This window comes from Bombina bombina, chromosome 2, assembly GCF_027579735.1.
Source record: "Bombina bombina isolate aBomBom1 chromosome 2, aBomBom1.pri, whole genome shotgun sequence".
In the NCBI taxonomy this organism is placed as follows: domain Eukaryota; kingdom Metazoa; phylum Chordata; class Amphibia; order Anura; family Bombinatoridae; genus Bombina; species Bombina bombina.
Genome location: NC_069500.1, coordinates 672,801,839 through 672,814,766, shown reverse-complemented (window position 1 = coordinate 672,814,766; position 12,928 = coordinate 672,801,839). Strand labels below are relative to the sequence as shown.

The following is a 12,928-nucleotide window of genomic DNA, read 5'->3' as shown; positions in this document are numbered from 1 at the left end:
TACCTCAGTTCAATTCACTCTATAATGTTTGTACGCTGTACCCAAAAGATTATTAGGTGTCTCACCAGCAAGAATAGAGTCCGTGTAACTTACGGTTATGCCTTATAGGAAAGATTGGGTCCGTAGTTTATCCAATGGCTCCTGATATACTTTCCTGCAGAACCAGGCTGCGGTCGTGGGACAGGTGGAAAGCGGAGAGACGCTGGACTCCCAATCGACCAGGCGAGTGGGTGTGTTGCATACACGCTGGCGTCCTATGCGTAGTTCAATCAGATCCTGTGCTTTGTTGCTGGGGCGTGTTACCCGAGTGTCATCACCATGTCAACCAATGAAGATTCAGGAGGTTCCGTTGGCTCATCAACGATAGTCAAAAGAGTGAGGTAGATCCCGTAACAGACCGGGAGCTTGAAACAGGTAGAGGACTTCTTAGGCAGGGTGCCGTATCGCTCAAACAGACAATAGTAACTTCACCAAAAAGAGATTTGAGAGCGAACGGCAGGGTAAATTAAAACCATGTCTTTATTGATCCAAAAGTTAAAAGCTGATGGTACAAACAGCGAAGAAAGTTGCACACAAGCACCTGGGGTAGGCAAGCTTAAATTGGAGACCAAAATTCCGTATGGACTGAACTCCGAATTTGACCTCATTAATTATTGGGAATAAAAATATCCCATCTCTAGTGTGTAGGAACTATACCATCCTCTAGCGTATTTAGCCCATTTCCTAAGCAAATATTTTGCTCCTTCGCTCCTTTTTATGTTCATCATTTATATACATATTACTTACAGTACGAGATATTCTGTAGATAATTTGTATATCATGCAGTACACTTATCAGTTACTATATGGATTTATTCAGTTACCGACCTGGTTGCTATAGCCTAGAGAGGGCACTTATATGACTAACAAGGATTTATAGATATGTTTGGGTTAATTATATCTTAGCTCTTCCATGGACCAGATTCGTAGACATATGGCAACACTATAGATTACCCCTATATATATATATATATATATATATATATATATATATATATATATATATATATATATATGTTCCTATAATTTACAGGGGTACTATGCTGAAGATACAGTATGTATAGTGTCACATATATTTACAGTCATATGCCTTTGAATCTATGGTACCAATGACATTTATGTAGCCCTGATATTAGCATATGTATATACTGCTCATTTATTATCTATCCTGTGTACACTTACTAAGGACATGTATATACATACACATACGTATCGTGCTGTACTTTTATTACAATTTATTTATAGTCTCTATTTACATAGGGTCATTAGAATTATCCTGTTTTACTTTGTAATATGTTCTATAATATTTACACTATAATGTTTTCATTTATTGATTTACTATTTCTTTTTTCAATTATGTAATTTACATAAAATAATTTATATCATTTGTTCCATTATTGGTTTCTGGCACACCAAATGTTAATTCACCAAGGGGAGTTGTTTTAACCTTTAACCTGTGATGTTTATTAATTGTGTGTGTATATAAGCCTCACCTGGTATAGGCTACCTCATGCTATGATTACGGCCTAACAGCCGAAACGCGTAAGCTTGCCTACCCCAGGTGCTTGTGTGCAACTTTCTTCACTGTTTGTACCATCAGCTTTTAACTTTTGGATCAATAAAGACATGGTTTTAATTTACCCTGCCGTTCGCTCTCAAATCTCTTTTTGGTGAAGTAAAAAAAAAAAAATAGCTTTTTAAAATGTAAGTGATCCTGTCACATGACTTCAAACAATAAGGTTTCTAGTTCATCATTTTGGGCAAGCATCACATATACAAAAGGGATAAGCTGCCATTCATTTTTCATAAAAGTCTCCCCAGTTTAATCACTGAAGCAATAAACAAATTTAAATGACAATATATTGCCCCTAAAATGGGTTAAGTCCATGGATCCAGTGTATATTTTGATAACATTTAATATGTGTTTGATTCTATAGTAAGTAGTTATATAAGTATGAGATTCAGTGTTGTATTTAGCTTTTGTGCCACTCTATACACAGGGAACATTGCTACCTATCAAACCTCCACCTGTGAATTGCAGAGGGATGTGCTTAATATTATGTCAGTCATATTCATGTTTCAAACCTTCTAGTTTATCCTCCAGATGATAATTGCATTGTTCCTCATTACTTACACATTCTCAGAGGTATCATCTATTGCCTTTAGTCTCTGTCATGTATTCATTCACCCTGTCTGAGAAATAACTTATTTTTGTTTTGTTTTGAGGAAATAAACAGAAGACTTCAACAAATGTTTTAACGTGGAAGAATAGTTGCAGAAATTAAATTGTAATACCCAGTCAATTCATTTTCTTTTTGGCATTAATACTTTTAAGAATTCTATTCTATTTATTTTACATTACATTGCTATGTGTGTCAAGCTTTTTAGCTGACTTGTTTAAGGGCCGCTAACATTTCGGGGTACAAGATGCCCATTGTTTCTGGCTCGCTGCTTCTTAAATTCTCTGTCACCTTTTATGCGGCGGACTGAAATCATCACGATCTGATCCGATTGGGATGATTGACGCCCCCTACTAGCGGCGGATTGGCCATAATGAATCATGTCCGCTCAACATTTAATCATGTGTAAGAAATAGCACGTCATACACGTTAAAAATATTTTTGTTGCTTGAAAAAAGTGATCCCACCTGTGATAATTTTATGTCCTCATATATCTATTACAGACACATGGAGGGGCTATGCACCCTCAATACACACCCAGGGATCAATAAAGGGACAGTCTAGTCAAAATTAAACTTTAAAGATACAGATAGGGCATGCAATTGTAAACAACTTTCCAATTTACTTTTATCATCAAATGTGCTTTCTTCTTTTGGTATTCTTTGTTGAAAGCTAATCCAAGGTAGGCTCATAAACTGATTCCTAGGCCGCCTCTTATCTCAGTGCATTTTGACTGTTTTACACAGCTAGACAGTGCTAGTTCATGTGTGACATATAGATACAATTGTGCTCATTCCTGTGGAGTTATTTGTGAGTCAGCACTGATTGGCTAAAATTCAAGTCTGTCAAAAAACCTTAAATAAGAGAGCAGTATGCAGAGGCTTAGAAACAAGGTAATCACAGAGGTAAAAAGTATATTAATATAACCGTGCTGGTTATGCAAAAATGGGGAATAAAGGGATTATTTTATCTTTTTAAACAATACAAACTTTCAAGTAGATTGTCCCTTTAATATGAATACATGGGCTGGGAATGCATCATGTCATAGAACCCCACCTCAAAATGTGCTGGCCCTATAAATACAAACTTTCAAGTAGACTGCCCCTTTAATATGAATACATGGGCTGGGAATGCATCATGTCATAGAACCCCACCTCAAAATGTGCTGGCCCTATAAATCCTAACAGTTGTAATACAGGACTGATAGAATGTTATCAATGCATTGGTATAAAGTGTATTCCGTAAGTAATAATGTGCACGTGTATCAGTATAAAGGGACAGTAAACACTATGCAATACTTTCACTATTTATTTTGCCCACTTTTCATATAACTTACCTCTGAAATTTGTGGATTTTCTAATGATCAGACCTGCTGATGTTTCAAGGTTAATCCTTCCAAATATCTTTTCCTGATAACAACTGCAATACAATGCACTCTAAACATCATGACCTTGGCTAGCCTTGTTGTCTGTAGACTCAAGCCCAGGTTGGCTCCTCTAAATAAGGAAAAGACAGGTAGAATTTGGCTACTGAAAAACAATTTCAGCAAACAAGATGTTAATTAGTTTTAAAAATGTTTAGACTTGGCTAATATGTTATTTTATATCAAGACATCAGAAATGCCTTGTAATTACAAGGTGTTTACTGTCTCTTTAAATGAACATTTTATAACTGATGTTGTTAGAGCCTATCATCTGTTACAGATTATACTCATTATAGTACTGAGGTTATGCGAGTGGTTTGCATTAGTTATGCTTTTTGGCGCTGTTACTTTTGCAACGTGCAGTTCTCTGCACCATTCATTACACTGGTTAAAGCTTGTTTATGTGTTCCTGGGAGGTGTGTGCATGAGGAGAGGGCAGACATGAAGCAAGTCCAGCTGGCACAGGCATGTAGTTAGGGACCTGATGGTCTAAAGCTCTCCGCTCTGGAGATATTATCTAAGAGGTCCCCTCAGTACGGTGAGGTCCCTAAATTAAAGGGACATGTTACCCAAAAATGTTTTTTCATGATTCATATAGAGGGGCGGATTTATCAATGTCTGGCGGACATGATTTGCTGTAGCGGATCATGTCCGCCAGACATCACTGATTACCGACTGCATACGCTGTCGGCATTTAACATTGCACAAGCAGTTCTGGTGAACTGCTTGTGCAATGCCGCCCCCTGCAAATTTGCGGCCAATCGGCTGCTAGCAGGGGGTGTCAATCAACCCGATCGTATACGATTAATGTCCGACGCCTCAGAGGAGGCGTATGAGTTAAGAGGCAGTGGTCTTAAGACTGCTGCTTCTTAACTTCTGTTTCGGGTCAGTCTGAAGGCTCGCGCAGAAACAGATGCATTGGGGCCGGTGGATGGTTTGTTAAATCGGCCCCAGAATGTGCCATTTTTACAACGTTCCAATTTCCTTCTATTATCTTATTTCCTTCATTCATTGTTGAAAGGTTTACCTAGGTAGGCTCAGGAGCTGGGAACTAGCTGATGATTGGTGGCTGCACAAATATACATCTTATCATTGGCTTGCCAATGTGTTCAGCTTGCATTTCTGCTCCTTCAATAAAGGATACCCAGAGAATTAAGCACAATTGGTTAAAAAAAAGTAAATTGGAAAGTTAAACTCTTATGATCTAACTGAATTATGAAAAAAAGTTTGGGGTTTTATGTCCCTTTAAATTTAAAAGGGCAACGTTTTGTTTTGAGAGCAGTTTATGTAAATGAGAGACACCTACATTTATTTATTTACTAGCCCTAAAGCCCGTTCACACGGGCCATTTTTTGCAGTACAGCGGTCCCACACCTTGTTCTTTCCCACCCCTCTCTTTTGCTGTCTCTTTCCCCCTCTCTTTTGCTCTCACCCCCTCTCTTTTGCGCTCTCTGTCGCTCCACCTCTCTTTTGCTCTCTCTCCCCTCTCTTTTGCTCTCTTTCTCCCCCCTCTTTTGCGCTTTCTCTCTCCCCCCTCTCTTTTGCACTCTCTCTCCCCCTCTCTTTTGCTCTCTCTCCCCTCTCTTTTGCTCCCTCTGTCCCCCTCTCTTTTGATTTCTCTCCCCCCTCTCTTTTGCTCTCTCTCGCTCTCCCCCCGCTCTCTTGTGCTCTCTCTCCCCCTCTCGTTTGCGCTCTCTCTATTGCTCTCTCTCTCCCCCCTCTATTTTGCGCTCTCTCTATCCTCTCTATTGCTCTCTCTCTCTCCCCTCTATTTTGCGCTCTCTCTCCCCCCTCTCTTTTGCGCTTTCTCTCTCCCCACTCTTTTGCTCTCTCTCCCCCCTCTTTTGCTCTCTCCCCTCTCTTTTGCTCTCTCTCTCCCCTCTCTTTTGCTCTCTCTCCCCCCTCTCTTTTGCTCTCTCTCCCCCTCTCTTTTGCTCTCTCTCTCTCCCCCTCTCTATTGCACTCTCTCTCTCCCCCTCTTTTGCGCTCTCTCTCTCCCCACTCTCTTTTGCTCTCTCTTCCCCCTCTCTTTTTCTTTCTCCCCTTCTCTTTTGCTCTCTCTCTCCCCCTCTCTTTTGCTCTCTCTCTCTCTTTTCCCCCCTCTATTTTTCTCTCTCCCCCTTTCTTTTGCTCTCTCTCCCCTCTCTTTTGCTCTCTCACCTCTCTTTTGCTCTTTCCCCTCTCTTTTGCTCTCTATACCCTCTCTTTTGCTCTTTCCCATCTCTTTTGCTCTCTCCCCCCTCTCTCTTCCCCTCTCTCTCTCTTCCCCTCTCTTTTGATCTGTCTCTCTCACACGAGTGTGGCCACGCCCCCGCCACACCCAGTCCTGTCGACCACGCCCACTCCCACCCGCCCGGACAGCAGATCAGGTAGACTCTAAGGCCAGGTGTGTTTGTCTCTACTGCACATGACAGCTTCGGACAAACACACTTGGCCTTTTATATTATAGGATGTATTCAGCTTACTGTTCCCCTTTATCAGGTGCAATTTTGTCTTATGTAGCACTTAGTATTATATAACAAACCATATTTTGCTTATAATAACAGTTATTTATGCCTAAGAAAATGTCTTCTTAATGAGTGAAAGCAAACTGCAGAAGTCACAGGTTAGGTTAACAATAAAAAAATGATTAATCCGTCCATTCTAAGTAAATATTAGTTCTTTGTTTAACATACCCTAAATGTTACATTTGATTTATAAAGAAACATACAAAAGGGTGAAATTAACATTTTATAGATTATTCTTCAATATCAGCATTTACATTTCACTATCTGATGGTAGCGCATATATCAATAGTTATATTTATTGTATAATTCAAATATCAAATAACAGACATTATATATATATATATATATATATACACAGATTTGTAAATGCTTGTATGCGATGTGATATTACATTTTGCATGGGCTTGTTGCATGACGCGTTATTTTTGCATGTTAACTTAGAAGTATGAAATGGTTGTTTGTTACTGACTGTTTAGTTTATCGTTGTCATATGTGCTGATAAATTGAGGTCATTTCATCTAATCATCTAGCCACATATTGGAAGGTGCAAGTACAAAAAATGATAGTAGTTTCATATAACATTGTGTATAAATGTATAACAAATGAACCATATAGACATTATAGCCATTTCAGCAAATTCATAGCCTGTATTAGTGTTCCAGTTCAGAGGAATATTATAAAAACAAAAAAGCGTATGAAATTGAGTATAACCTTAAGACTGGTTGAAATTATTTAGCGACCATATTCTACCTAATTAAGTAGAAGGATTTTTTTTTACTTTTAGCACAGAATTAAAGGGACAGTAAAGTCAAAATTAAATCTTCATAGATAGAGCATGCAATTTTAAACAACTTTTCAGTACACTTCTATTATGCAATTTGTTTTGTTCTCTTGGTATGGATTGCTGTTCTCTAGGAAGCAGCAATGCACTACTGGGAGCTAGTTGTTGATTGGTGGTTGTATATATATGCCTCTTGTCATTGGTTCACCTGATGTGTTCATCTAGTTCCCAGTAGTGCATTGCTGCTCATTCAACAAAAGACATCAAGTGAATGAAGCAAATTTGATAATAGAAATAAATTGGATAGTTTTTTTATTTTAAATACTATGCTCTATCTGAATCATGTCCCTTTAGATTTTTGCATGCATGGAATAAATATACAATAGAGTAATGTTAATATAGACTTTGGTCAAATTTAAGGTAGTCACCACTATTTAATATGTATAAATGTAATGTTTTCATAGCTTTAATTTTTTTTATTTCCATTTTCAGACACAGTGCCAACATTAACCTCCACCGCAAACTATTGACCAAAGAACTGGATGAGATGGGGCTGGACTCCTCTCAGCCCAACCTCCGTGATGAGCTTTTGGCAAAGATCTATGGCGGTCAGCATGCATTAGGGTTTGATGGCAGAGAAGAAACAGCCTCACCAGCTGGTACAGAAGATTCCCATATCAACGGTTATGGTCGGAGCATCGCAGAAGACTACATGGTCCTAGACTTGAGCACGACCTCCAGCATCCAGTCCAGCAGCAGCATCCATTCCTCCAGGGAGTCTGATGCGGGCAGTGATGAGGGCATTCTTCTGGATGACATTGAAGGAGTCAGTGACAGTGAGGAATCCTCTCATAAAGCAGAAGCCCCTGCTTCCATCCCAGGTTTGGGAAGTGATATAATGGAATCTTCCTTGTATAACAGCTTTGCCATGACTAATGGTGGAATAATGTGCAACATTTGCCACAAAATGTACAGCAACAAGGGGACCCTAAGGGTTCATTACAAGACAGTGCACTTGAGGGAAATGCATAAGTGTAAAGTCCACGGGTGCAACATGATGTTCTCCTCTGTACGCAGCCGAAATCGGCACAGTCAAAACCCCAACCTTCATAAAAACATTTCTTTCACTTCTGGGGAATAGCTTCCAAACGAACACTGCAAACTTAACTTCTCGCAGATTATGGACCTGAACTGCTTCATATTTATATATACATACATATGTAAAATATATATGTATGTTATATATATCTAAATATATATATATATATAAATATAATTATATATATTCTTTTTTAACTAAAAGAAAAAAAATACAAACACTAGGTGCTTTTTTATTTTCATTAAAAGGGTGAATTGCCCTCAAGAGGACTAAAGGAAAAAAAATAAACAAACACAACAGACTTGCAATCACAATCCCATTTTTTTTGTTACGGAATGAAGTTCTTTGTTTTCTCCAAATATGGTGTCTTAATATACCAGTGATTGTTGCCTGCAAAAGAAAAATACAAATCAAAAAAATTGAACAAATTTTAAAGAAAAAAAAACGAAAAAAAAACAAACAAACACACCTTTCTTCAAATTGTCTTTGTGTATTTTAGGGGAAGACGAGACTAAGCATGGCAGACTCACCTGTATATATGGATCGCCCCATGGGGTGGACAGTGTTAAAACAGATGTATTGATGGTTGTGGACTTTAATTATTTTTTTTTTGCAGTTAAACCCAATTTTATGCAGGATGATAAGTTGCTGTCTAGCTCTGCTCATTTGTTTTAGCTTGAATGCACATTTTGCAACACAGAAACACAACCAAGTTTGAACTACCTGCTAGTGTTCTAGTTAACCCTGTGCTTTACGGCACTAACATTAAACTGATATTTCCTTTGTCTTTTTTTTTGTACTATCTGCATAAAAGCAGTCATGCACTTTTATTCCCCTACACTACAAGGGATGTGTAAAGATATCCTTTTTTTTTTTTTTAACTCTTCAGTGCACAAAAAATCTTCCTTCAGGCATAGCTATGTTTTATCTAAAGGTACTGAAGTGGCAATTTTATGCCGTCCTATTGAGATGTTTAGCAAACGAGTGCTGATCAGCTAAAGGCCATAGCTGCCAAATCAAAAGTATTAATAAATGTGTTTTTCAAAATGTAAAAAATAATGTAAACTGCCAACTTTGCACATATCACTAATTTTCATGAAACATTCACTTAAGCTGGAAGCCATATAATGTGTATTTCCTCTAAAAATGTTATATAAAAATAGACTTTTCTTCTGAACACTGAGGATCTTTACATTATTATTGCATAACTATAAAGTGGGAACAAAACTATAATTCCATTTTACTTTTTTTGTGGCTGCTCATTCCTAGATCACATTCAAATGGTAAAATTAACAATAGCAACAGTAGTGGCAACACACATTTTAAATTAAATCAATGAAGATTTTTTTGTTAAGCTTATTACTGTAATGTGATTCACCCTATGTCTTAGATGCCACACTACAAAATCTACAGTACCAGTTTTGCATTTTTTTTTAAAGAATGTGTTTATATCTTATATTGAAAGTCTTAAATTTGCTTTACTTTTTTATATGGTACAGCATAAAGAGATATTTCAGACTCATAAAGGGACATGAAACCCCAATTTTATGTCATGATTCAGATAGAGCTTGTGATTTTAAACAACTTTCTAATTTAATTCTTTTGCTGCTGATTGGTGGTTGCACTTATATATGCCTCGTTTTATTGGCTCACCCAGTGCGTTAAATAGCTCCCAGCAGTGCATTGCTGCTTTTTCAACAAAGGATACCAAGATAATGATGCAAATGAGATAATATAAGTAAAATGGAGAGTTGTTTAAAATTGTAATCTCTGTCTTGATAATGAAAGAAATATTTTGGGTTTCATATCCCTTTAACTGTGTTTTTCGTTCAAATTTCCAATTTAAGTAAGTTATAGAAATTTAAATTATTAAGCCTTTGTTTAAAGGAGATATCTAAGCTTCTTTTAGTGTGGGCAGCATTGTTTTTGTTTTTACACCATGGTGAAGACAAAATATTTCTGCTTAATTAAAACAAAGAGATTATGGGCTCCATTTATCAACTGCCGGGTGGACGAGGTGCACTATCATTTGTCTGCCTGGCGTCACAGCGAGCAGGCAGCATCCCCAGCCAGCGTTTAACATTGCACAAGCCACTGCTTGTGCAATCATGCTCCCTGCTTGCTTGCTGCCAATCGCGCACGAGCAGGGGCTGTCAATCATCTTGATTGGATCTGATTGGGATGACTGAAATCTGCCACACAATAAATTATTACAACTCACTAGTTTAGATAAACAGATGTTCCTGGGGTAAATAGAATACTTTTTGTTTTTAAGCTTATGAAGGTGTTTTATTATCCACCTACAGAGATGTTGGAACTGCCCTGTAAGTAACTGATACATTCTCTTTGTTTTAAAATCAGTTTAGCATTAGCATAACCTTTTCAAGCAGTTTTTTTTAACATGTCTAAATACATGTTGCATTTGAGTTAAATGTCCCTTTAAATAGTTCTTTTAAAGTGGAATGCCTTAGCCTACAACAGAAAAGTGTGCTGCTTGGATTTTATCTGTGACTATGGGGCATATTTCTTAAGCTCCATATGGAGCTTGATGCCCCGTGTTTTCGGCTAGCATTCAGGCTTGCCGGAAACAGAAGTTATGAAGCAGCGGTCTAAAGACCGCTGCTCCATAACCTGTCCGCCTGCTCTGAGGCGGTGGACAGAAATCAACCTGATCGAATAGGATCGGGTTGATTGACACCCCCTGCTAGCGGCCAATTGGCCGCGAATCTGCAGGGGGCAGTATTGCACAAGCAGTTCACAAGAACTGCTGGTGGAATGATAAATGCCGAGAGCGTATGCTGTCAGCATTTATCGATGTGCAGCGGCCATTATCCGCTATATCGGATCATGTCCGCTCGCAGCATAATAAATAGGCCCCTATGTGTAGATAAGGCATACAAATATGTGCATAGTATGTCTTTAAAAATATTAATATTACATCCCAAATTTACAATCAAGTACTATATTTCTGTTAAGTGTTATAGATAGCCTCCCCTAGGTATAGCCATCATATGGACCCCTTGGCATCTCAACTGAAAAGGTAAACATATAAAACCATTTGAGATTGTCCTAATCTTATTTGTTTTATTTAAGACTCACACGTCCTCGCAAAAGAGGACAACAGCAGACACACTTAAAAATAATAAACACATGCATTACCTCAGATTGGAAACATGCATGCTGCTGTAAAAAAATGAGAAAGAAAGAAAAATATTTGTTGTATTCCAGAATTTTTGTTTTGTTTTTGTTTGTTTTTTTTACCAGGGAACTACACTTAGAAAATTACAAAAAAGCACTTTTTTTTTTTTTTTTTTTTAAACCATTTTGTTTCCGGTGTTTACGCATTTCGCCTGAGCTGGTAAGCCACACAGACAGCTTACATTACCACAAAGTGTACTAGCATAATCATATTTACATAAGCTCAGCACCCTGTCAATTTTTTCAATCTCTATCTGCATTGTAACCTCTGTCTTTCTAGTTTCCAATACCTCTTACAAAAGTATATAAACTCACAGAAATTCTAGTTATATTGTTTTGTAACAAAAAAACACAGGTCTTACAATACATTTTCTTAAGTTCCAGCATCAGTTGGTTATAATTAATCCTCATTTTTTTTTAATATATATATATATTTGCAGTAAATGTCTCATGTTTGCCAAAGGAATTTTTTTATATATGCGTCTATTTTTGTTCTTGTTTGATTTATTGTACATGACACTCGTTATGGATTCCAATCATATGCATTGCTAGCAGACAAGACAGTATTTACATTCACTCTGATTGCTGAATCTTTACTTTGTTAACAAAGAACTGTTCCAAAATGCCCAAAAGGAATGATCGTTAATGTTTTTGTTTCCTGGGTCTACGGTGATTAAAGACTGAAAATACTTGCGAAACCAGTAAAATACTTGTTTTTTTCTTTTTAATTTAAAGTTACATATGTCCAACACTAATGTTTACTGAGAAAAGCTGAGGAATTTTTTGATGACCATTTTTTTGGGAAATGTCACTGAGTTTTAAGTACTACTCTCGGTTAAATTGAAAATGCATTCAGCTTTGTTTTTATACTGTTCATGTATACTGTATGTGTTTGTTAAAATTGCAACCGGAATAAGTAAAGTGTACTCTTCTTACTGAGGCTGTGTATGTGTGTTAGTAGCAACATTCCGTTAAACAACTCCTGTTCTCACCGCTGAAAGCTGATGCAAGTGTGTTTCACGTTTGAGAGCCTTTAACGGGAGTTCTCAAAGACACAATTTTCACTGTATGATACAACACGTTTTATTAATAAAAGGAAAAAAATTGTGACTTCAAAAGTTTCACTTTCCTTCACACATTTGTCTGTTGACATTTATTAGCAAATTATACGGTACATTTTGCCCCCAAAACATTTAAGTTTATAATTTTAGTGAATACCTTAAGTAGCATCTGTTAAAATATTATTAAAGGAACACTGAACCCAAATGTTTTCTATTGTGATTCAGATAGAGCATGCAATTTTAAGCAACTTTCTAATTTTCTCCTATTATCAGTTTTTCTTCGTTCTCTTGCTATCTTTATTTGCATCTAAGTTATTTTTTTGGTTCAGCACTTGTTTATTGGTCGGTTAAATCAATCCACCAATCAGCAGGAAGAACCCAGGTTGTTCACCAAAAATGGGCCGGCATCTAAACTTACATTCTTGCTTTTCAAATAAAGATACCAAGAGAATGAAGAAAATTTGATAATAGGAGTAAATTAGAAAGTTGCTTAAAATTGCATGCTCTATCTGAATCCTGAAAAAAAAAATTGGGTTCAGTGTCCCTTTAAAGCTGCAAAAAAAAAAAAGTTTAAGAAAAAGCAAAACTTTTCTGAGAAATAGCAACATCTTCCAAAGGAAAAATAATTTTATTTCATTTTA

General features: G+C 37.1%; 1 protein-coding gene across 4 annotated transcripts in view; it reads left to right on the top strand.

Annotated features, from left to right (window-relative positions):
• Positions 1–12,344, top strand: part of BNC2 (basonuclin 2) — a 994,147-nt gene extending 981,803 nt beyond the window's left edge. For 3 of the 4 annotated variants that reach the window (XM_053702635.1, XM_053702636.1, XM_053702638.1), the window contains one exon: positions 7,422–12,344. In XM_053702635.1, the coding sequence (XP_053558610.1) occupies positions 7,422–8,070 (649 nt within the window). In that variant the 3' untranslated portion in view covers positions 8,071–12,344. The remainder of the gene's footprint in view (positions 1–7,421) is intronic. The other variant, XM_053702637.1, reaches the window with a different exon arrangement.
• Positions 12,345–12,928: the final 584 nt, after the last annotated feature.